The sequence below is a fragment of the Rhagoletis pomonella genome, unplaced genomic scaffold, assembly GCF_013731165.1.
Source record: "Rhagoletis pomonella isolate Grant_MI unplaced genomic scaffold, Rhpom_1.0 Rhpom_scaffold_00004, whole genome shotgun sequence".
Taxonomy (NCBI): domain Eukaryota; kingdom Metazoa; phylum Arthropoda; class Insecta; order Diptera; family Tephritidae; genus Rhagoletis; species Rhagoletis pomonella.
The window spans coordinates 60,505,041-60,530,289 of NW_023458558.1; the positions used below are offsets into that span (position 1 = coordinate 60,505,041).

The 25,249-nt window shown below is 38.4% G+C and overlaps 2 protein-coding genes across 2 annotated transcripts in view; one reads left to right on the top strand and one right to left on the bottom strand.

Annotated features, from left to right (window-relative positions):
* Positions 1-1,173: 1,173 nt before the first annotated feature.
* Positions 1,174-22,877, top strand: LOC118737893. The gene is made up of 10 exons (XM_036468706.1): positions 1,174-2,437; positions 8,940-10,037; positions 10,431-10,509; positions 13,718-13,821; positions 14,013-14,156; positions 18,235-18,459; positions 18,771-18,977; positions 19,044-19,254; positions 20,173-20,305; positions 20,368-22,877. The coding sequence occupies exons 1-10, from the start codon at positions 1,435-1,437 to the stop codon at positions 22,840-22,842; spliced, it is 5,679 nt and encodes a 1,892-aa protein (XP_036324599.1). The 5' UTR covers positions 1,174-1,434; the 3' UTR covers positions 22,843-22,877.
* LOC118737894 (cyclin-G-associated kinase) overlaps positions 12,561-25,249 on the bottom strand; it is a 96,751-nt gene continuing 84,062 nt past the window's right edge. The window contains exon 13 of the transcript XR_004992854.1: positions 12,561-12,952. The gene's annotated coding sequence lies outside the window, so the exon portion shown is untranslated. The remainder of the gene's footprint in view (positions 12,953-25,249) is intronic.

Below are 25,249 nucleotides of genomic sequence, written 5' to 3' on the forward strand. Positions count from 1 at the left end.
GATGTCAACTAATTTGTAACCTAACTACTTTTGGACATAAAATATCAATAAGAAAAAGTTAATGTGATTTTTTTTTTTTAATTTTTTACATGTAAATTTATTTTATTTTATTTACCAATTACATGTTTGTTTGGTTGTTTATATATTCCGCTGCAGGTGGTCCCTTATTCGAATTCCGTCAGAATTAACAAAAAAAGATAATATAGAATTTGGTTTCTCATTTTATTTGTTAGGAATTCGAAAAAGTATCTGTGAAATGCAGAAGAATTTGTATTCAAAGTAAGTTTTAAATGAGGTTATTGATAGAAACTTGTTTAAAGAACACCAACTCCCGATTACGTCCGCATGGCTCCTGCATCACTTTACAACTCACATTCAGCTGGCTTTGTTATAGTCAACGACATGTGGGTTATTTTTGTCGATTGATATTTTTTCACTGCAGGGTATTTACATGCCTGCATACGTGTATGGATGTATACGTATATGCTCTGTACATGTACATATTAGGGCGGGCCAATTTGTATGAGAGATTGTTTCGGTTGCATTTAGCACAGAAGGATTCTACGTGCAATTCTAAGTAAATTTTCCGAAGAAACTACGGGTCTAAAATCAATTTGGAGTTTGCCAAATTGAGAAAATAGGTTTCTTAGCATTTTGCCATAGTGTCGTAAAGAATGCTTAAATGTTGCATAAAAACCTGCTATAAGAGGTTTTTGGTTATGGGGAATCCGTTTTTGCGCTTATCTTCTTCTTAAAGCTTCCCCCAGCGAGCGCAACAGTAAAAATTTTCACATTTTCTTCGAAGCCTATTTTCGTAATTTAGCAAATTTCAAATTGATTTTAGACCCATGTCTTATTCGGCAAATTTGCTTAAAATTACATGTATAATCATAGTCATAAAAAATTGACCCGACCTAATATGGATATACATATATATGTAAGTCCATTTGTATTGAGATAAACAAAGGATTCGTTAGTCACAGGTACAAATGAAGACCAAACAATGCACAGTTTTGAGCTCAAGTATGCTCTGTGCATGTACATACTTATGTATGTATGTATGTTGTTGACGTTGGTAGCTATGGGAATCCTGACGAGAGAGGGTCGAAAACAAAAGTTATTGCAACACATATGAAAATATCGTTTCTGGAGGCTACGACAGCTCTGAGCGAGGGTTGAAACGCGCATCAACATAAACGCTGATTTAGTTTAGATTTTTGTAACGTATGCGTCGTTTGCTTTTCAAATTTTCCGGAATATTGTTTTGTTATTTTCAGTTTGTAGTTTACAACGCGCGCCTTTGTTCACACACAAATTTCGTGCGCCAAGTGCTTTTATGAAGATTTTATTTTGTTTCTAATTACAAGATGTGATATATGTATTTGTTTCTGATTTCATTACGGGAGATAAGAAATAGTAAAATTGAAAATTAAAATGGAGCGTCGTCGCGCTAATCGCGCATATGTCAAATTGCTCAGCCATAAAAAGGATACACGTAAAACGCACAAACACAAGCAGCAAAAGGAAAGTCAATCGCACCAACAAAGTAGTAAAACGGACAGTGACGCTGAGTGTGTTGATGCAACCGCAAATAGCGTCGATTTGCTCGATGCCGCTGTTTCGCCTGTCAGTGACGGTTTCAATTCTTTGCATCGTTCACGCTCGATGCGTTCCTCTTTCCGCCTGCTCAAAGATAAGCTGCATCAAACGAGACAAAACGCTTTTCAATCACCTTTCAAATTGCATGCCCATCTGAATCTGCGCCGCAAAGGAGGCGATAGTGTCACGACAACAGCTAAAACGGTTACAGCCCCACGCCTACGCGATGAATTGGAGGCAGTCGAGGCGTTGACAAGGCCAATGATGCATCCCAATCGAAAGCGAACCGCCTCCCAAGTGGATGGGAGCGCATTGCGACAATCGTGTGATCAAGGACAGCGCCCCACTGCGTCGCAACGCAACAATCAATGTAAAACTAAGGAAATCGAAAGACTCATGGCTGGGTTGCCGTTGAGTGGGCGTGCAGGCGAACCGAACTTTTTATCCGCGCAACCGCGTGTACCGCGCAAGGCATGCAAATTACTGCAAATACCTGAATCATATTGCCTCAAATACCTGAGCGAACAGCAGCAACAAGGCAGCGCGCAAATCAAATCCGCTGTGGTAGTGTCAACGACGGTCACGCCATCAGTCAAAGCAACCGCAACCGCGACAATTGCAAGTCAAAAGTCTATGCGTTGGGCGGACATAGCGGCGTCGGCGACAATGTCGGTGGCTGATAGCCAAGAGCAGAACTTCGAAGAGAAAACAATTGAGTTTGAAGGCGATAAGCGGTTGAAAGGCAATCACGTCCTGCAGATTAGCAGCGACGGCATTTATGGAACAACGCGCATGCGTACAGCGACCATAAGAAAACCTGTGCCGTACCTGAATAGTCGTAGGTGTCCAAATACAATGGCAAATAAACTGCATGCACATAATTGTCCTTTTGAAAACGTTCTTGAAGAGCAGTGTCAGGTGCTGTATAGCTGCCTGACTGTTTTTTTACTATATACATATTTATATGTATTTGGCATGCAAAAGAAATTATTACTATTGATGTGGAAAATATCAACAAGTTTATGTGAATAGGACTGTGTCTTTTAAATTCTCTGCAAATCAGCAGTTGCCATGAGCTGGAATTGATTTTAACATGACACGAAGCGGCACTACTTTTTCACGCGCGAGCGTTAAAATGCTTAAAAAAAGTGCGAAAAATCTGTTTGAATGTGCGTGAGTCAGATTTTTGCGTTCGTGAACATGTGTGTGTTAATCACGAAACTTTCATATATTTTTTTGCGCAAATTTTACATTTTTTTGTTTCAAAAATGTTTCCCATATGAACTAAAAAGTAGGTATTACATACATATGTATGTGCAAGAGATTCGCTCAAATTAAATTTGGATAACTGAAAATTGTTTGTTCAGTGAAAGCCAATCAAAGCAGACATCTGCGCCGAATAATGCTTTGACGGCGTTAGGAAAACCTTACAAACATATCGGGCAAAAAGTATGTACTAATAAAATCTTTATTGGAGAAATTTTTATGGGCAGCCAGAAAAATATATGTTTTAATTTCAATATCAAAGTTTTAAACCAAACAAAAATCCCCATAAAATCCCCACATCCCCAAACGAAAAAATTTATCCCCAAATGGTTTCATAAATCCCCAAAATGGGGCGAAATACCCACATCTGGCAACTCTGTGTGTTACTGGGAGAGCGTATAGTGAAGAGCTTTTACATACGCTTTACATACACTTTTTTAATTGAAGCTTTGCTCGATGACAGCTCTTCGCTGCACTCGCCGCTCCACTATGTTTTGACCTATGGCGCTATGGCGACCGAACGAAATTGTTTATAATTCAAATTTAACTGTTTTATAATGTAAAGGAATGGTGACAACAATTTTAAGTTTTCATTATTTAATTTCACGGGATATTTTTATGTTTTAGTTACGCTTTTTATCATTTCTTCATTTGTATTCGTAACTTTTTATTAATTTTTTTCCATTGCGTAATTTGTATACCAACTTATCACTTCGTTTGATAAGATATCGTAAATTCTCTTTTTTTCAAACTGTCCGGATTTGGATAAGTGGAAACATTAAAAAAAATTCTCTAGTAAAGCTTTCCCAATTACTTTCCGTTTCGAAGCAGTTATAATACTTCATTTAATTTCGATATTTTCAGTTTATTTTACATATTGCATAATCCTGTTTAGAATAATTGCAAATCAAGATTTCTCTTTAATACCTTTCGTTTGGTACCCATATTGTAACATTTCATTTATTTTATCAATTTAATTGAGTTAAATTTTCAAACAGGTGGCAAACCTCCTCAAACATATTTTCGAGTGTAGGTCTTCTTAAAACTATTTCGTTTGATACCCACATTGCAATATTTCGTTTATTTAATCGATTTAACTGAGTTACAATTTTAAAAAAGGTTGCAACCCCCCTCAAAATATTTCCAGCAGTCATGTTTTTTAGACCTCTTTAATTTGATTCCTATATTGTAATAAGTCATTTATTTTATCGATTATATTTAGTTAAATTTTCAACAGGTAACAACCCTCCTCAAAAATATATTCGGCTGTAAGCTTTCTTAAAACTCTAAAGCTTAATACCCACATTGCAATATTTCATTTATTTTATCAATTTGACTGAGTTAAAATTTTCAAATAGGTGGCAACCCTCCTCAAAAATATTTCCAGCAGTTATCTTTCTTAAACCTCTAATTTAATATCAATATTGTAATATATCATTTAGTTTATCAATTAAATTGCGCTAAATTTTTTAACAGGTGGCAACCCTCCTTTAAAATATTTTCGCCTGTCAGCCTTCTTTAAACTCTTTAGTTCTATACCCACATTGCAATATTTCATTTACTTTATCAATTTAACTGGGTTAAAACTTTTAAAATAGGCGGCAACACTGCTCAAAAATATTTCTAGCTTTGAAACAGGTGGCAACCCTAATCATACATATTTTCGGCTATAAGCCTTCTTAACACTCTTTAATTTGATACCCACATTGCAATATTTCATTTACTTAATCAACTTAACTGAGTTAAAATTCTCAAATAGGTGGCAACCCCCGTCAAAAATATTTCCAGCGGTTATCTTTCTTAAACCTCTTTAATTTGATACCCATATTGCAATAATTTATTTATTTTATCAATATTTTGGGTTGGTTCTGGTATTACACCGGACAATACATAAAAAAAATTATTCAAATCGGTTCAGCCGTTCTCGAGTTTTGACGACCGTGACATACGACCACAACATTTTTATTAATATAGATAGAAGATAGAAGATAGATAGATAGATAAACAAAGAGACATTCACATTTATATATATATATGTAGATGTAATTAACCTAACCGCCGAAAAAATCTACGCAAATTTTTTTTTTTTTATCTCTGTTTGATGCAGAAATGCATCTAGATGCTGTAGGAACACTTCTGTATACAAAAGAAATTTAAAAAAATTGCCAACTTAACTAAATGGGAAAATTTATTTAACACGGTTGTTTTCAGTGCCAAAAAAAATTATAATTTAAGTAAATTAATTACTTCTTTTTTATTGAGCTTGAGGCCGTTATTATTTAACATTTCTGTGGACATTGTGTGAACAACAATACAAATATTTCAAAATAAATCGTTACTAGGCCAGAAAATAACAACAAAATATTGAAGATTTTTCTTGAGGAGCTAAGGAGCATATGAATTTTTTTAGTCTTTGCTCCAGATCAGCTCCAGCTAAAATCCTTTGCTCCTTAGCTCCTTGCTCCTTTGCTCTGCACTGCTCCGAAGGCCTGGATGTATGTATTTTCCTTTAAAAAAATAATTACAGAAATTGGTTAACATGGTTATGCGGTAACATACAAACATAAAAAAATATTCCCCTTTTTTGAAATCGGTTAAAAAGTGCATAATTAAGAAATCTGTGCGCCATTTGAGTGAAAATATAAATTTAATTATCGTATAACGCATGCTAGAAATTCCTTTATATGGCGGAAAGTGCCCGACGCGTCAGCAACAAAAAAATAAAATTTTTATTAAACTGTTCAAAATCATTCAGTTTTTTATTAAGCTTGGAATTTTTATATGCATGATTCTATTTTTAGCAAGAGCTAGGTATATTTGTGTAACAAACAATTGCAAAAATGGCTTGGCCCCTTTTTACTGGCACTCACTGTACCAGATGTATCTATTTATTTCCTTTTCACTATTATTTAAAGCAGTCAAAATTAGGTATACTTAAATATTAATAGCCCGAAATTTTTTCTAAAAAAATATTACCTCCACATCCGCCCTTCTGACATCTACGAGTATTTTGCAGGTGTTATAAAAGCGATAATAATCCTTTGAAGAATCTTCCAGTTGGCAACTGCTTACGTTCGCCTGGCGTTTTGCTACGCCAAAAATCCTTTAATACACTTAATGAGTTGGCTCGCTTTTGTCAGACAACCAGTTGTAAGGCGAGAACGCCCAACGCGACGAAGAAAGCCGTGGCGCGTGCAAGTGCACATGTGGGGGATGGTGGTAAGAGAAACTGCATACAAATCTGTGCAATGCGTAAAGCCATTGGGATAGGAATTACTCTTCTGCTAGAAAAGTACAAAGCTTCACTTAGCCATATTTCGTAAAACAATGAAAAAAAATATATATATATATATAAGTATAACCACATACACTTAAAAGAATTCCATTCTCAAGTTAATCAAAGCACTAAATACCAAGGATAAACAATTGCACGCGCATAATCATTATTTTACTTTTCTACATACCATAAATCAAAAACTACGGTGTTTTACTATATTGTGATGGTGAAATACTTTGGGTTCCACTGTAAGCTGCAATGCCATCGCCTTCATTCAATTACTAATCCATACACACAAGTACATGGCAGTTATATTAAAAACCGTTGTCACACACAATCATAAAATATAAATAAATTCACTAAATTAAAATCGTCATAATCCTTTTATAATATGGGTTGGTTTTACGCATCATTTCTTCACATGTTGTGAAATTATTTAATTAATTAGTTTGAGTGAAAATTTATAACACTTCTTTTAGTCGACTCTAGGAAAGATTTTAATAAAAATACGTTGTCAATAAAAAAATAATACTAAAGGTAATTCATTCCATGTTGGTACGGGACAAATCCTACGATTTTTTTTCCATTTACCATTTTCCATGGAATGTTCGACAATCAAAGTTTTATTTATTTGAAAATAGTCATTACTTTACTGACAACAACACAATTTGTGGTTTTCACAACGGTGTAGTATGTCTTAAATATTCAGCGGCTAAAACTATATTTAGGAAGTTCAGAAGGTACCCTTGATATCATAGTTATCATGATAAATTAAAAAATAGTTGGTTGTGGTTTCTAGTTCTCTAAATATATACATACATATTAACCGTTTAAAGTTTACGACATACGCCAATACGACAATTGCGAAACCGTCGTAAATACCCGAAATGTTTACCAGTTCATTTTATTTATCGCGTTGCCGCATATTTTCAAAGGTTATGTGTTAAGACGCGCCTACTAACACTAGGCGCCTCCGCCTGGTCTGATGCATCCTCCGGACAATGCTTCCGGAGTTTTTTGTGGACTCTGCATGGCTTACAACAATGCAGAGGTGGTAGCTGGCCAGTGGCCACAGTGCCTATCCACTACTTTTTACACCCCCATCACTGAGTTAATCACTAGGTCTGTTCGATGAGTGCACTAAAAGTGTAGAACAGTGCGAGTGGAACAACATCTGACATTTATCGTAAGAAAATACTTCTAGTGTAAAAAAAAACGAACGCTGTTACCGCGGTACTGTAGTGCACCCAACGAACAGACCTACTATAGCTATCAATCAAACTCTTCAATTAGTTATGCTTTTTTGATAATTTCGGAACTTTAAAATGGCAATAAAGTACTTTTCGTACTTTTGAACGGCTAAAGAAGAATTGTATATATCTTAAAGCATAAACAGACGGCAGCGTTGATCCGGATCAACTCATTAATTCGGAATTATCTCGGGAATTAACTGCAGCCGCTGTAGTGTAGTGGTAAGCAGTGCACGCTTCCACTCCACAATGCCTGGGTTCAAACCCTGGTCAAAGCAACATCGCAAAAATATAGAAAAAAGGTTTTTTCTTAACAGCGGTCGTCCCTCGGCAGGCAATGGCAAACCTCCGAGTGTATCTCTGCCATGAAAAACAGCTTCTCACAAAAATACAATCGCCGTTCGGAGTCGGCGTAAAACTGTAGGTCCCTCCGCTTTGTGTGACAACATCAAGGCGCACGCCACAAATCGGAGGAGAAGCTCGGCCAAACACTAACATATGTGTTTTGTGTGTGCAGTTGATCCGGATTAATCCTAGAGTTAATTCCCAAATTTAACTCGGATCAAGGGAATTTTCGATGACATCACTGACCAAAACTCAGAGAGCGTAGAATACAGGGAAAATACAAAATTAGCATGGACATATATCATCATTGGTAATGTAAACCGGATCACTGCAGCGTCTTCTAAGCAGAGATAACCGCTTCGGCTAGTGTAAGACATTTTAATGATGTGAATATTTATTTGACAGATATGCAACTACCAAGGCTCTTGGCTCCTCTACGGTGCGTTCGAGAACGGTGAAACAGTGTCTGACTTCATTATCGACCGCATCAGATTACTGCGGTATTAAGCTTATTTGGGTTCAAGGTCCGAGCTAATCGCCGCGATATTAATATTGTGATGGAGTTACTTCTCCGTATTAAATTTTTGGAAATAGTTTCATCGATTTTTTTTCCACTTGAAATTCACTGCTGATATCAATGCTTGCTAACTATTCATCGCCAAAAGTACATAAAAAAATATAAATTGATACGAAATGCACCTCAATTTGAAATACGATTTTTATAGCGCCGTCTTTAATAATCTTGACTGGGTTTTATTCTATCAGATGTTCCTTTGAAACTATCATAATAATGGCCTTATTGAATAGATATGTATTACTAAGGATATGCAACTTTAATGCATTCTATTAATAAAAAAGCCAAATCATTTTTTCTCAATCCAATATTTTGTCTAACCGCATGGGTGTTTGGTTTTAAATAAATGCGCTCAATTAGGAATGGTTTGGTGTTTTGTCTTTCATGAAAGCTACATTTGTACATATGTATGTATTTATTTGAATTTTTCATTCTTCATTTTACTTATACTTCTTTACAAAGCTTATCATTTCTATTTTTATTTCCGCATAGCTTTTTATCTTTTCATTTCACAAAAGCCATTACTTATTAAGAAATTTTAAGTTACGATAATTTGTATTTATATATTCTTTTTGTACTTTTCATATCACTATTTTCATATCGCATTCCTTTGTTTGGCCCAATGAAGACAATATTTTGCCGCATAGTTTAACACTTGATCGTGCGAATTGGCGTAAGGAGTGTGACGCCAAGCACCACGAAAAAGAAGCGGATAAAGACGTCGGTGGTGGTGTAGGCAGTAGCTATTATTTTATTGATAGCGCCCGCGTTGCTGATTATGATACTGATGATGATAACGCCGATGCTGATACTTATAGCGCGGTTGTATTGAGACGCCCAGCATCTACGCACAATAGAAACAGTAGCAGTAGAAGTATCAAAAACAATTATAGCAATCACTGTGATGTTAATATTATTAACAACAATAAAAATAATCATAGCGATAACGCTAAAAAACAGTACAAATTGCTACGTGCGCAGACAAGAGACTCACAAGAAGAACAGAAACAGCCACCACATAACAATTCAATACAGCTGTCAGCGGTGGATGGCGACGATCGGGGCGAAAGCAATTTGGATTCCACATTCCGTTGGTCAGAGCAATGGACGCCGAATGTAGCTGTTGCTAAGATACGCACTGCCATCTCTTGTACGTCTGGCGATTTGCGGGAAATGGATTTTCTATTGCCGCAAACAAGCATTGCAGCAGCAACAACAGAAAAAATACAGCACAGCAACTCGGTGAAAATGGCAACAACAATGCCATTAAGCACCTCTAATAACAACAACAGCAATAGTATTCAAAATAATAACAACAACGCGAACAACAAAATACTGAGGATGACCGCAGATAAGCAACGATGTAATGGCGTTGGCGACGGCAACGGCAACGGTATAGCCAGTAGCGGTTTGTTGATTGTGGCGCGTCAGGCGCGAAATTCAGCAGCACCGCAAAGTCAAATACAACGACCACTGCAGCCACAGGCTCTCGAACAGCTGAAAATGAATACCAACAAATCGATGGAATTAGGAACAAAGCCATCGAATTTAGCAATTTACCGACACTCGGCGCACGTGCGCACAAAAATAAATGGCAGCACCGGCAACGGTGGTAGTAGTAACAATTGTGGCAACACTCCGTATCGCAGTAAAATGTCTAAAAAACAATTAAAGTTGGCGCAAGCTCAGCTGGACAAATTGAATCAGATTAATTCGCACCAACATGGTATGCTAGCCTAAAATTAGGCAATAAGTTTTGCCAAAAGCACATAACCGCCCGCTACAGAGTTGCATATTCATGCGATAAATGACATTTATATGCGTACTCGTGTATGGGACCTACTATGTGAGGCTGTAGATACATAAATGCAACTAATTTCTACTAATATCTTAGATTATTTACTTCTCCGAATTAACTCCTAAGCTCCCTAACTTAGATATAGAGGCGCTGCTCCTCTTCTTTACCTAAAACTTTTGTACCTGTGCGCTTTCACTAACCTTTTCGCTAAAACTAATATTACAAACATACAATTTATATACAAACATAATTATGTATGTATATTCATCAAAGCTTGTCTTGAGTAATAAAACTAATGGTTTACGCATCCTTTTGTCTTAGCTCTATTTTCGGCTGTGGAACATGGACATTTGGACAAGGCGCGCACAATTCTTGAATCAACTGATGTCGATGTAAATAGGTGAGTAGCGTGCAATGCACTAACTATTTAACAAAGTTTTTTTAGTAAGGAACCGTTATATTTATGGATTAATTTGGGGTTTAAATAAATGTATGTACATTAGGGAGCTCCAGAATCGGAGTACATACATATTTGGCGCTTAATTTATTTTATTTTGTTAAAAAAGTATGTTTTTATGATGATAACCCGTGTCGACCCGAAGTTGAGCTTTTCATTAAGAATTTGCGCTAAGATTACTACCGTCCTAAGTTTGCTTCTGTAACTGATGTAACCTACCAAACAAACAGCAACGAAATAGCAACTAAAGGCCGGTTGTTCAATGTCTGGTTGTAACAAATCGGAGTTAGAAGCTCCGGTTAAATAGAACGAATGCTTTATCGATCACATGTTATATGCATGATGTCGAAATCGTCGATAATGATGATTAACTGGGAGGTAGTGATTGCCAGGCATTGAACAACCGGCACTTAGGGTTGTACACAACCTATTACCCAATTTTCGAAAAATTCCTTAGATGTAGTTTAGATTTGCGGTTAGATCCGGTCCTCTATTAAGGCCAATGTGGAGCCCATCCTAGCATTCCTCAGCAGCCAAATTTCCATGAATGTTACGATGTCCATAGGCCAAAAATATTCATAAGCTTCCTGAACTCCTCCAGTCTCAACTGATGAAGGACCACCATCAAGAAATAATTATACTTTTCGCGATTTTCTTCCCTTGTGCATTAAAGATAAAAAAGTTGTGGCACCTCGATTTGAAAGCGTATATTGACTTTTAGATGTTTTAAGAGTCTTCATGCTGACGCCTGACAACGCTTTTGCTGCTTATTCTGCAACTACCCCTTCACTAATCGTAAGTTAGCTTACATATATGTATATCGCACCGAAAACTCCTGCACAAGCTTTCTCCAGTCTGAGATCTTCTGCTTTTGCAGAACCTCATCGGTCAAGAAGGGTTAGATCTCGTGAAGATAAGAAATACATTCGGTTAGTGGAGTCAACAATTCTGAATTTAGAGGTTGAATTTTACAGAAAGGTTGCTCGTTTGAAAACTGTTGAATCCTAAGATATGCCATTGCGACCTATGGCAAGAGCTAAGGTACCGCTTATACCATCGGTAGCAGGGAAAATCTGGGAAGTGATTAATATGGGGCAAAAGGACTTATCAATACTCAAGACAGTTTTACTTCTCGACAAGGAAAGCTCAGGCATTGTGTCGAAGAGCAAAGTTAACAATGGCTTCGGACAGATTGTCGTTGAAACTCTAGAAAACTTTAGGTTATTCATGGAGACTGACGATGCATCCAATATCACCAAGAGGTGGACTATTTTTTACAGTTTAAGTTCTTAACCAAAATTTCAACTTTAAGTCGGCACGACCCACAGTGGGGTAATCGATCCTGAAACTGGGGCTCTATTCTGTAACTGTGAGAAAATGTAGTGTACACCGAGTGCAAAACTCACAACCAAAAACTCACCGACTAAAATTCAGTGAGTTTTTCGGAAGAGAAGTGTACACAATTTTGACAGTTAAAACTCATTCTCACACATGCTGAATCGCAAAATGAAGAGTGCACACAATTTTCAGTGTACACTTGAAAACTCACAGTTACTGAATAGAGCCCCTGGAGATCAATTCATAAGTACGTTTAATTTAAAATATTTTGATGTATTTGTATAATTTGCACCAAATAAAGTAAAAAAGGCTAATCCGAAAATAGTTTAGTGGAACATTTTTTTTTTTTATTTAGGATATGGCATTACCAAAGAGCGATAAAAATTAAATTTTAGTTGTTGCTCTTATAAATAATTTGTATTATTAATGATAATTTGTCAAAATCATAATCATCATTAATTACAAAGTAAATATCATCACTATCATTATCATAATTATCCTCATCATTATGTTCGTCACTATTTTCATGATCAACATCATCACTTTACAGAAGTACTACTTTCAAAAGATTTCTTCAGAGAGGAGATTAATTCACCCACGTTGCCAAGTAATATAATAACCACTATTTTGTTAGTTTTTCATGAAAAAGTAAACATCACTGTCTTTTATAGGTAATTTTTTATATATTAATGAACTCGAATTGTAAAAATACTCTATATGTTTTTTAAGCTTAGAAATTAGTTTAAAAAATTTCTTCGCTTGCGTCATTGCCATCCCAATCAACATCTTGATTATCACTATAGTTCCCCATAATTATCAAATGTTTTGCTTCTTTCGGCAAATCCTTCAATATTTTTTTGGGGTAGCTTTCTCATATTTGATATAACAGGGTCGGAAGTGATCAAAATTCTACTGAATATATCTTCATTCATCTTTTTTCTGCTGCACTTGCGAGGCAAATAGAGAACATTTGTAGATCTTAGGGTCTTTGTTCCGTGCTTCCAGAGCTTCTTCTGACAATTGACCATAGGTAAGAAAGCGTGGGATACTAAAATAAAAGAATAAAATAATCGATTAATTAATCGTACAGTTAATCAGAAGCCAAAAAAATTAATTGCAATTCGTGAGAAATAATCGATTAGTCGAATGCAACTATAATCTCCAAGGTATATGTAAATGAAAACACTTTTTGTTTGATCCCACCTATCACAACTACATATATGTCTACGTATACGTATATAGTCAAAACCCCTTGTTTTTATCCTTTCTATAAAAAATAAAATAAAATCCTAGAACCACAGGAAAAGAAAAATAAGATCACTAAATACCTGAACAAGAAGGTTCCATTGCCGTTTTTGATATATCTTTACGTTACGTTTTTCACTTTGCGCACACTCAAAGGAGAAAGTGACGACTTTAAGAGTATATTGCAAGAAAACGGAAAATTTTTGGGAAAGTATTTTATTGCATAGTGATGTAGAATTTTATCTTCGTTCATTTGGTACTAAAAACTTCTTTGTACTTTCAAATTCATTTTTTGAATTAATCTCCAACATCGATATCAATTACCCCACTGCGCGACCTTTGTGGTTTTACAGTAAAGAAAAACTTTTAACACTGTTTAGCCAAAAAGAAAAAAAATTTATCGGGTTTCATAAAAAAGTCCCCGCATGTTCTGCTTCACCCTAATGTTCATGTATAGTTGATTATATTAAATAGTTATAAATAATTAATAACTTCCTAATTTTTCCTTTATGCAAATATCTTTAATGTTTTTATGTATGTATATTATTTATATTTCGAACTTCAACAGCATTAACACTGATGGACTGTCGGCTTTAGATGTAGCTGTTCTTAGCAATAATCGTTCGATGACGAAAATGCTCTTGCAACGTGGCGCCATCGAGGGCACACAATGTAAGTAACATTCGTAGCGTTATTTTTGCCAGTTGATCTCGGAAAATTTTCCCCCAAAAAAACAAAAATAAGCCAATAGTAGCTCGCCACAAGTGTGATGTGCTTCTGTAAAGCAATTATTACACAAAACATAAACAAAATAATTTATACGAATATTCTTTTAGCTTATTTAATTGGTTGTGTTTTTTTAGTTTCCACAGATACCATCGGAAATAAATTGAATGGTTTACTCAAAGATGCTGAATCTCGAATACAGGATTTGAGTGGCACATCGGATGGTGGTCTCTGTCAGCCCACATTTTCAACGCGACCGTCCATATCTAGCATTATTATTGGTAAGTTTTGCACCTGATTTCATATATATTTTTCATATATTTAGTTAGTTAGTTAGTTAGTTAATTTACTGGGTGTAATAGAACAGAGACACCGCGACCTAAAAGATCTTTTGTATCTCTATAAAGGAGTCCCTAACCCAATGTGGCCAAGATACCTTCGGCTTCCCTTATGAATCCTAAAAGGGCCTTGGTAGACGAATTCCTTATAACAAAGGGTTCGACCAACGAAGATTTAAAGTAAATCAGTCTTTGTCTGGCTAAAGCCGGACAGTTACAGAGAATATGCTCCGAAGTTTCATCGGCCTCGAGGCAGAGCCGGCATTCCGGCTCTGTGATCGCCCCTATTCGGTGTAAGTGGAACCGCAATTGGTTGTGACCAGTCAGATACCCAGAAAGTAAGCTGATGTCAATTCTGTTTTTTAGGACGATGTCGTTCCTGTTAAAGGGGTAGCCGAATAGCCTGGCCTGTCTAAGGCCCCCCACCGCTCCCCAGTACTTACTGCGTTCTGAGTGTACCCACTCAGTGATTATGGTTCAGAATGGTTCAGGTCCCGAAAAGACAGTAAGCGATCCTTCACGTGCCAACTCATCAGCGATCTCGTTACCGTGTTTTTGGCTGCCAAAAATTGTAGCGTGTTAAAGCAGTCTCTAACCAACTTAGATTTGATAGTTCTGTTTGAAAGGGCCCGGATGGCTGATTGGCTATCTGAAAAGATAACTAAAAAAGCGCCCTTTAAACCCTTTTCAAGGTTTAGTTTTGCGCAGTTTAAGATTGCGACTATTTCAGCCTGAAACACCGTGGGCCATTTGCCCATGGGAATTGTAAGTTTGGTGCTAGGTCCAAATATGCCTGCACCCGCTCTGTAAGCTATCCTTGATCCATCTGTGTACCAGTGTACATATCTGAGATCAAGGGCAGGGAGCCCATTTTCCCAATCTTCGCGATCGGGGATTATCACTTGGAATTTTCTGCCAAAGCAGACCTCCTTAGTCATGGAATCAGAGATTCCGCATATATCCAAGCCTGGTATCTTCCCAAGAATACCTGCATGAGGCTTCTTTAAGAAGAAGCCGTCGTTAGATAGTCGAAGTTGCAGGTCCCTCGTGGCTGCTGATTCCTGAATAAAAACATGGAGAGGAGTCCATCCCAGGAGTGACTCTAGGGCCGCAGTTGGACACGTTCTTATAGATCCTGTGACGGATAGACATGCCAATCTTTGCAGCTTGTTAAGGCGAAGTATGGCAGGGTTTTGCATTGTCTTCTGCCACCACGCTATGGATGCATAGGACACAATCGGAAGGGCGATCATACGGTAGAGCCACTCAATCAGCCTTGAGCTCAACCCCCATTTCCTACCAAAAAGTCTTCTGCAAGCCCACATGGCTCGTGTGGCTTTAGCAAACGTTCTGTCAAGATGGGAGTTCCAATTAAGTCTCTTATCTAGCGTTATCCCTAGATATTTGACCTCATCGGAATATTCAAGTACTGTCCCTGCAAGAGTGACCGAACCAAGGTTCGGTTTATATCTTGTTGTAAACGGTATTAGAACAGCCTTCCGAGGATTTATTCTGAGGCCCTCATTGGCACACCAGTTTGAGACCACGCGAAGAGCTGCGCACGTAACGTCAGAGAGAGTACTGCCGAATTTCCCCGTAACAATAATTGCAAGGTCATCTGCGTATCCCACAACATCGTAACCACACTCATGTTGTCTGATTAAGAGGTCATCCACAACAAGTAACCAAAGCAAGGGAGAAAGGACCCCTCCCTGTGGGCAGCCTCTCACGGCTCTGATCTTCACTTGAGTATTGCCCAAGTACGATGTAATTTCGCGCTCACGAAGCATAGCGTGGATCCAACCAACAGTAGTAGGATCTAAGCCTCTTTGGGCCAATGCCCTTGAGATAGACCCATAGGCAGTATTATCGAAAGCCCCCTCGATGTCCAAGAAGGTACACAGAGCGATCTCCTTTGCCTCGAAGGCACTTTCGATCCTACTAACCCAGATATTGTAGGGCCGAATCTGTGGATTTCCCTTTAACATACGCGAATTGTGTGTGATGTAAGGGAGTGAAAGTGTTAAGTCTCTCCCTAATGTGGTATTATGGAACGAATGTCTATCATTCCATGTCAAATTTGGTTTGGAGATTACCGATTTAGGCGTTTTTTCATCTTGAGTGTCATTTCTTGTTGCAAGTGCTGCGGTGCATTTTATTCTGTTTAAAGCGGATAAAAGCGAGGCTAAAGACATTGTACCGCCAGTCGTTAACACCAACTGCACTTGGTCCTTCCATTACGTTCGTGGGCGCGCTTGCTTACGTTGTTCGTCCATTGGTGCAGAATTGTAGGATATTTTCACCAGAGCATAATCATCCATGCATAACTGTATCCATGCTGTCATATTTTTTAATACCCGTTGCCCGTGCGAACATTTCCATAGATCTTGAGTAGAGTAGTTCTCTCGAAAGCCTTTTCACCTTTGTTTTCCATCGTCCACGTTCCAATTATTTAAGGTACCGATATGAGGGAATAAATATTTATCAATTAATCTGTAATCACTCCACCCAGCAAACACAGTCGCTATGGTCTCGTCTCGAAAAACATGAGAGAACTGTTAGAATTCAATTAACGATTGGTTCGAAAAATACCAGACATTAGAAGCTAATTAGAATTCAACGTTATAATACGATTAGATATCTAACATTTTTCCCGATATCGAGAACTAATTCTCGACAGGTTTTCTGATCATCTTCTGACTTTCTATCAGGGACGTGAACCGGTTTTGCGCCGAACCGGTTTTGAACCGGAAAATCGCTGTTTTCTATTAATTAACTGAACCATTAACCGAACCGAAATTTTCCACAAATGTTTGATCCGAACCGAAAACCGAACCACTTTATGTAAAGGTTTAAGGGTTCGTTTCAATCAATTTTCAATAGATAAATGCACCCACTTTTTTTCTTTTAGTTAGACATGGTAATACCTACAATTCTTGCTTACCATGTGACAATATCAAATGTAAAGGCAACCCATCTCATTGGACAGACACTTGACCCTCAACCTTGCGCGTTGTTGCACTTGACACTTGAAACTTATAAATTTGCGCGTTATTTTTTTGTTTTTCGAACCGTTGAAACGAACCGAAACCCCGGTTCAAAGACCAAAAAACCCGTTTTGACGAACCAATCCAAAAGTGCAAAAACGGTTCAAATCGCTGAATCGAACCGACCAAATTTTTCATCCGGTTCACGTCCCTGCTTTCTACCTAAGAGAAAAACATTAAAATTGGAATCGTTTTCGAATCGTCCTTTAACAATAATGTTTGTTGGGCATTTTCTTTGGATATTGTCTGACCGTAGGATTTTATGAAATCGGGTTGGTCCCTATATGAAAGGACCACCGCCATATTTATGTATATAGTACTCTTGCTATGTTTAGGCGTAGCTAACCCGGAAATTTTTCTGACGCTGAAATCTTATCGACGTAAAACACTCCATCTTTTTATCGTGATCCATCGTAATGGCTATAGATAAAGTTAACTGTGGCACGTTTAATTTAAATATTAAAACTTTTTGTTAGTTTTTCTGTAGATTTCCTTCCATATGCACAAATAACAAGAAGTTTTCAGGCGAACAAAGCCTGGTATTAGTACTTTGGTTTATATGGGAATTAAGTGTCCTGCAGTTGCATTGAAGCGTCATTTGTCGGCAGTCCCTTGGCCTACCTGACGGCTTCGCTACTTATTCAATTAATTCTTATTGAGAGCGTAGCCAACATTCAATAATCCCATTCATACATAATTGAAATATGAAAAAGAAACGAACTTTTCCCGCATTGAGTTTTCTACTCATAGCTCTTTCTTAATGGATTTGTCAATGTTACACAATGTATGCATGTAGATCAAATATTGGAAAAATTTCAAATTCTCGTACATGGCTATCTTCAATATTTGTAGTGTTTTCCCCCCTTTTCGATGCGCCTACTCTTTCTTTTTTGCCATTCATTCCCATTGATACATTCATTTGTCCATTGATACATTTTTTTTTATTTCTATGTACATTTGTTTTCTATCGACAGGCAACACCGGCTCTTCTGTAACCGGCTGTACAGGCAACGAAATCGAAAAGCAAATAGGTATTTGGGAGCGTCGAGTGAAGGGTTTGCGACGCCTGCTGCTCGGTTGGGATCAGACGCGCCCACCGGATGCACCCGCATCGGTAACGGTAGATGTGACGGGCGAGAATTCGATTGCTCTGCAGATACTTGAACCGTTCGAGGGTGCAATTGGCACTAAATTCAAAGGTAAGTTAAATAAAATAAAAACTAGCGGGCAATCATTCATGGACGGTGGAAAAATATGAGTTATTTGTAACGGTACAGCATGGCGGAAACGGCACGTAACAGAAACGTGGTTTGTACACATGGATTTGATTTGGTTTACATTTCCGGCCAAAGCCATGCAATTCAATTGATTTGTTTACTTCATACGTACATATGTATGCTTTTGTTTACTTTGTATGAATGCTTGCTTGTTTTCGCGGCCACAATTTGATACCTGTACCAACACAACACCACACTGCCATTGATAACTACAACATACATATGTGAAACAGTGCAATGGTCAACGCGTGCCGACTTCAGCAACATTGTGGGCGAACGCGAGCTGGTGGATTGGACAAGTTTTCACGGCAATATGGGCACGCAATGTCAGATCGGCGGGCTGACGCAGGGTCGTCGCTATTTTATACGCTCCGCTTGTGGAAATGTCAAAGGCTGGGGTCCTTACAAAACGTCAGTGCCAGCCAGCGTTGTGCCATCATGTAAGCTCATGAACAAAATTACTTATTAACATCTACTTGAATATAAATATTCGTGGCGCTGGATAGGTTGGCGAGATTTCAATAATCGTGAAGACCGCTATATAGGCCGTCAACGTGTTTTGGACAATCTATTTACGGCGGTGCGTCTTGCAAGGCCAGCTGATGTATCCGAACTGACATTGGACGTGTGCTCTTCACAACGACGAAATCCAAAGAAGAAGACTACCATCAAGCAATTATTTTCAGTGGCGTCGAAATTTCAAAAGCATCTAAGACGGTGAGTTTAGCTAGTGAATTCATGTACATATATATGTTTAAACATGTCGAGAAATGAGAACCGGTTGATTTAAGAAAGCTTTTGACAAAAGTTGTAACTGACCGCTCATAAACATTTTCAGCAGTAATAACTACTATAAATGAGGGCTCAGGCCAAGCAACGTCAAAGCGGCTACTTGTCAGAGCACCTGCAGCGTGGGCGTTAAAAGCCGAGTTAATCGCAAAGCTGATTCCGATCAAGATTTCGTACCGCGGAGTGGATGCGAGAATCAGCGCTGAATTTTAAGTGTGCTCTAATTTTGTAATATTATTTGTGTTTATCCAAGTTTAGTTTAAAAAAATGGATTCACCAGATTATGAATACGTCGCATCAAGCTCTGTATTGAATACCTTTTTAAAGAAGAAGAAAGTGTTTGGAATTTATCAAATAAATGTAAAAGGTATGGAATTTGGTGATTTTTTTTTATCCCAAAAAGGCACCTTTTGTACTTTCTTTCAACTAAAATTTTCTATTTCTAAAGTTTATACAACTGGTTTATCTTACTTCGGCATTGTACTTTTGTTTTATAAATTTGGTCCTTATTTTATTGCTAAATGGAAAGGATTAAACAATAATAGCACCGCTTTTTAGCACTTTAATTTTTCTTTTTTATCCCTGTTAAAAATTGGTGTTCGCGTATTGATCTGCTTTACTCTCGGCTCCGATCGGCTTCCACTCTGCGGGGTCTGTGCGATCTTGTACGAAATTTTGTACACAAAGATTTAGAGCTTATTTCTAGCATTCGCCATCTTTTCTCTTCGGCTCGGCTTTCAGGTTTTAACTCTACGAGTGCTCTAAGGGTTGTTCAAGAATGTCGAACATATTTGTGTTTAATGTGATGGCGCTCTCTAATCTCTTTCGCCTTTTTTTTATTTCTAGCGGCATCTATCTAGCATGCATTATTTACTGCGAGGATAAAGTGCTGGTCACTAGCGAAGATTTCTTGCCCGTAATTGAGATCGACGAGACATATCCAGGTAGTCTGCATAGTGACTACCACTGGCTAATGAAGGTAAGTGTATCTTCGCGCATTTTACATATGTATATCCACCCACACACACTTTATTTTGTTAGGTCGCTTGTACTTGGGATGATGTAAGGTCCCTGCGCACCGATATGGAGAGAAACCTTACATCTGCTGTGCATTTTCGTACCAAACTCCTATCGGCTGTTTGTCAAATGCAATCGACGCTTGGCCTCAACGACTTGGGCCAGTTGTTTTATAAGCCGCTACGCGATTCCCATGGCACCGTTGTGCTCACTTGCATTCAAGCTGTGAAAAGCCAGAAAACTGTCTCCATACTCAATTCCCGTTGGATGCCGTTAAATAAGCTACAGAAAAAGATTGTCGCGCTACTGGAGGATTATAATATCAATGAGATGCTAATTTCTTCCATTAGCGAACAGATACACTACCATCAAGCGTCGACGCAAAGATTAAGTCCAGGTCTATATTTAGGCTACCTGAAAATGCAGTGCTCCATGGACCAGATACAAGTCGTTGTGCCTGTGAAGACACCTAATGTGCTGCCGCATTGTAAGGTGCGTGACAACAGTCACATCACCGCCGACGAGTGGCAAATCCTGAAGCGAAAACGTTCTTCTAGCAGCGGCAGTCGCAGCAGCAGTCCACTTAATATGGCGCTTGAGTTCAACACAAGCTCAGACGCGACCACCGAGGGACAACGACTATTTCTCTATGACCTCACTAATGCTGCACATAAGTTGTTCGCCTACATGAATATTAAGCCAGAGGATGCCAAAACGCATCGACTCTATGACATCGAAGTTATTGAGCATAGCAAAGACATAAGCTTTCTAATTATCTGTCCTGCGGTCGAGCTCACCTGCGCAGTGCCTGGCCAGTCAGAGTTGCTGCTGCAACGCGACGATCTCGCCAGCCTCAGCATACAGGCGTTCGAGATGATACACCTGCGCACTTACCAACCTGGCATCATTCAAAAGTACGCACGCCTCTCTTGCATATTGGAACTGGACACAGCTTTGGCTACTCATTCGCAACGCGAAGCCTTTTCCACCAGTGAGCTACAAACGGCCAAAGAGCGCTTGGCTAAACTTCACGAGCTGTCGGCGAACTTGAATGCAGTGTGGAAGAGCGTGCGCTGGCTAATGGACGTGATAGCATTTGCGCGCGACAAAAACACGCAGTCGTCGGAGGTCATGAAGGATATACTGGCCTATGGCAATGGCAACGGCAGTGGGAGTGAGGAACGTGTAGCGGACAAGCAATTGCTGCAACTGCCAACGCGCGATGCCAAATACACAAAGAGTTCGGGTCGTGGTAGCTGGCCGGGGCCAGGCGCCAATTCGCAAGGTTCCAGCAACAACTGCCTGGCTGCCGAGCATTCGAAGTCGGAGCAAAATCTCGGACGCAGCGCAATCACACCTACCTCGAGCTCCAGCATCGCGCCGCCTCAACAATCCGCCACCAAGTCGCACAGCAGCAGTGGTGATTCCCGTAAAACGGTGAGTTCGACGGGTACGCAACAGTTGCTACAGGTAGGCATAGGCGGCTACACTAGCTCGGACATTTCATTGCGTAAAAATAGCGGTGACTCAATGACCTCGTCGCAATATACAACGCGCAGTTATTATTCAGGTGCGGAGTCAGCTCTTGGTAGTAATAACGAACTAGGGCAGCTATTTGCCATACCGCCTTCGCGTTCCGATGACACGCTGGCACTGGGTAGCTTGGATGTGGGAAAGCACACACAATCCACGTCCGGGCAACGTAAACGCACTAGCTCTAACATAACACAGCATGTTACAACACCATCGTCTTTGAGCACCACTGCGCACTGCTCTAGCTCAGCACCCTACTTACCCACCGGCTCCAATCTGTCACTGAAGAACTCATTCAGCTCGGACTATGACATCAAAGCGTCCAAGATCAGTAGTCAACCGAAAGCTGAGCAATGCATTGGAGGCAAAGTGAAGGCTGCTTCCAGTGCAAATTTACGTGATGGCGGTCTTTACCTAAAGACAACGGTTGCGGCGCTGCCGAGTGATACGAAAGCAATAAGCAGCGAAGCAGCCGCCATAAGTGCACCACCGGCAACAACAGCAAAAACTGCCTCAATTAAAAGTATATCGCGACAGAGCAGCGAAGAGGATACGGCGAGTGGTTCCAGTCACACCTCCGAACAGGCAACAAGCGCCACCGGTCCAGCGGCCAGTTCGGGTATTATACAAGTTTATACCGCATATGATACAGGTCTAGCCAGCGGTACCAGTCTCAAGCTTCATGTTACGCCAAAAACAACAGCGCGCGAAGTTATCAACTTGGTGGTGAAGCAGTTGAATATGGCAGCGGTGCTGAAAGGCAATAATGGACCCATCTACACGGCAGAAATGCTGGATAACTTCTGTTTGGTAGCGGTTATTGGGGCGCGAGAACGCTGCTTGCGTGATGACTTCAAGCCACTACAGCTACAAAATCCTTGGCGCAAAGGCAGATTGTATGTACGACAAAAACACGAGCTATTAGCGGCAATTGAACATGCAAATAGAAAGTCGCATCTGATCTGAGCAGGAAAGTAAAATACAAATATGTATAAAATCGATGTTTGAACAAACAACTAGAATTCGGTAAATACTAGCCAACTCTGGCAATTGTTGTAGGGGAAGACGGATGCGACAGTGTGTAGCATTACCGCGAGGCAATCAGTGTTAGCAAATGTTCCTTTCCTTAGTTAATGCGCATAAAATTATTCAACAAGCGCTACCAAGTTGATTATACTTATTTGACTTGGATATAGTAGGGTAAGAAAATAAGAGCGGTTGAAAATCGTATACAATGAGTAACGGACTATTTAGATCCATTTATATCGGACGTGTACGTACGTATGTCAGTGAGGCCGAAATTTCGCAAGGCAAAAGGAATCTGCAATTTCTACGTTATTATGATTTGGTATGGTCTGTTCCCTATGTACATACATGAACAATACATCTCATTCATGTTTTAGGAGAAGTCAAATTCTCTACATACATTAGGGGTCAAAATTTTGTTTCGGCGACTTACTAGTAATTGTGAACAAAAAAGTCCAGGCGAGCATAGCTAAAAATTGAATTTCGAACCTCCTTGTTTTTAATTTTTATTTTAATCCTCATGCATAAACACATGTACATATATACACTGGCGGTCAAAAGTGAGTGCATTGTGTTTTTTTTGTTTTAATATTTACAACGTTTTTCAAGTTAAAATTTTGTTTGTTATTTTTTTATCAAAACCACATAAATCAAACAAATTTTCGTCTAAATTTTGAACTTTTTAATTTTAGTACGCAGATAGATCGGTTTTTTTTAATTCTAGTAAAACAAGTGCGACTTTTAAGCGGCTAAAAAATCGCGTTGAGTTTTAGTGATTTGGTATTACCGACGTCTTTTTGCATTTTTTACCTTATAAAAGTGAATTTCTTGTAGAATAAAATGCGCAAGATCGTTTGCAAACCAAATTAAAAAATTAACGCTATACATATTTTAAAAATTGCACTTGTTATATGCACAAACAGTGAGAAATCCGTCGGAAAAAAATTCATTTAAAATCAACAGGATTTTTTAACCGCTTAAAACTTTCACTTGTTTCACTATAATTACATAACCGATGTAAATGCCTACCCAACATTTTTCTACAAATTCTGATTAAAAAGTTCAAAATTTAGATGAAAAGTTCTGTATAAAGTTTGAAGGTTTGTGGTTCTGTGGTTTCGATTAAAGCATGAACCATATTTTTATAAAAAAATAAAAAAAAATATTTTAAACTTGAGTCTTTGAGTTTTTGGCACGATTATGATTTTCATTTTGATCAAAATACTTCAATAGGGCATAGCATAGCAAAGTTACCTAATTCACTATCCTCAAAGGCTGGAGGAAATGTGGGGGCCCTAATCGATTATTACATTAAATGTAATGCGTTTTCTTCGATATGTTTACAGTTTGTTTTCAGTTCTTTATAAATAAGTACATATGCACAAGCATTAATTTATTATTAAAAAGTGTAATACCACAGTAATTTTGAGAAATCTAAAAAGAATCTGATAAACAAGTCGATATTTTTGCATGAATTTATGTTTTGAAAATGACCGTCATCAATAGGCACTACCAAAAATGTGGATGACAAAACTTTTCTGGACATTAAGAATTTTCAAATAACTAATTTTCTTGTGATTGACATGTGGAGGCCACGCCAGCGGCTATCCGTCTCTGCCTACCGTTAAAAAATACTCAACGCAAGAAACATACAAACAAATATCCATTGTTATTTGATATACACGTCGAAAATATTGTGCAATCCGCGTTTTTGTGAATAAAACAAAGCAATAAACAAAAAAAAAAAACGTTATTAACAGTAAAATTTACATTTTTGGGTACTTCGAAAGTTCTTAGTATTACAAACACTTTGAATTAAAAATTATTGAAATCGGTCAATATTTTGAAAAGTCATTGGCAACTGGATAAATAAGTGCCCAGCAAACTTTTGAAGTCACTAAGAAGTCTTATCTCGGAGCCTTTACGCTTTTAATCAGCTGATTAAAGAGTCCGACATGAAGGTAATTCCCTTCTTCCGAAGTTCCACCTACTATTCATTTATGAAATATGATTCAATTGGCCTCATAGATGACTCATTTGGGGCCCTCTAAAGACTCTCAGTTAACTATTTTGCGCCTCATATCTGAATCGTTTCAGACTCTTTCTGAGGCTTTTAAATGACTATTAAATAGCTCCTTTTGAATTATTTTTTTTTAAGATTCTTCTATGAGTCTTCTTGGCTTGTTTCTTTGACTCTTATTGAACTCGCTTTAGAGCTGTATTTGAAGTTTTTTAGTCAGTATGCTACGTCCATTTTTTGCAAAAGCATTTAGCATAAATTTTTCCGCGGTCGCTGTGATATAGTGGTTATCAATGCGCGCTACCATGCCGCAGGGCCTGGGTTTAA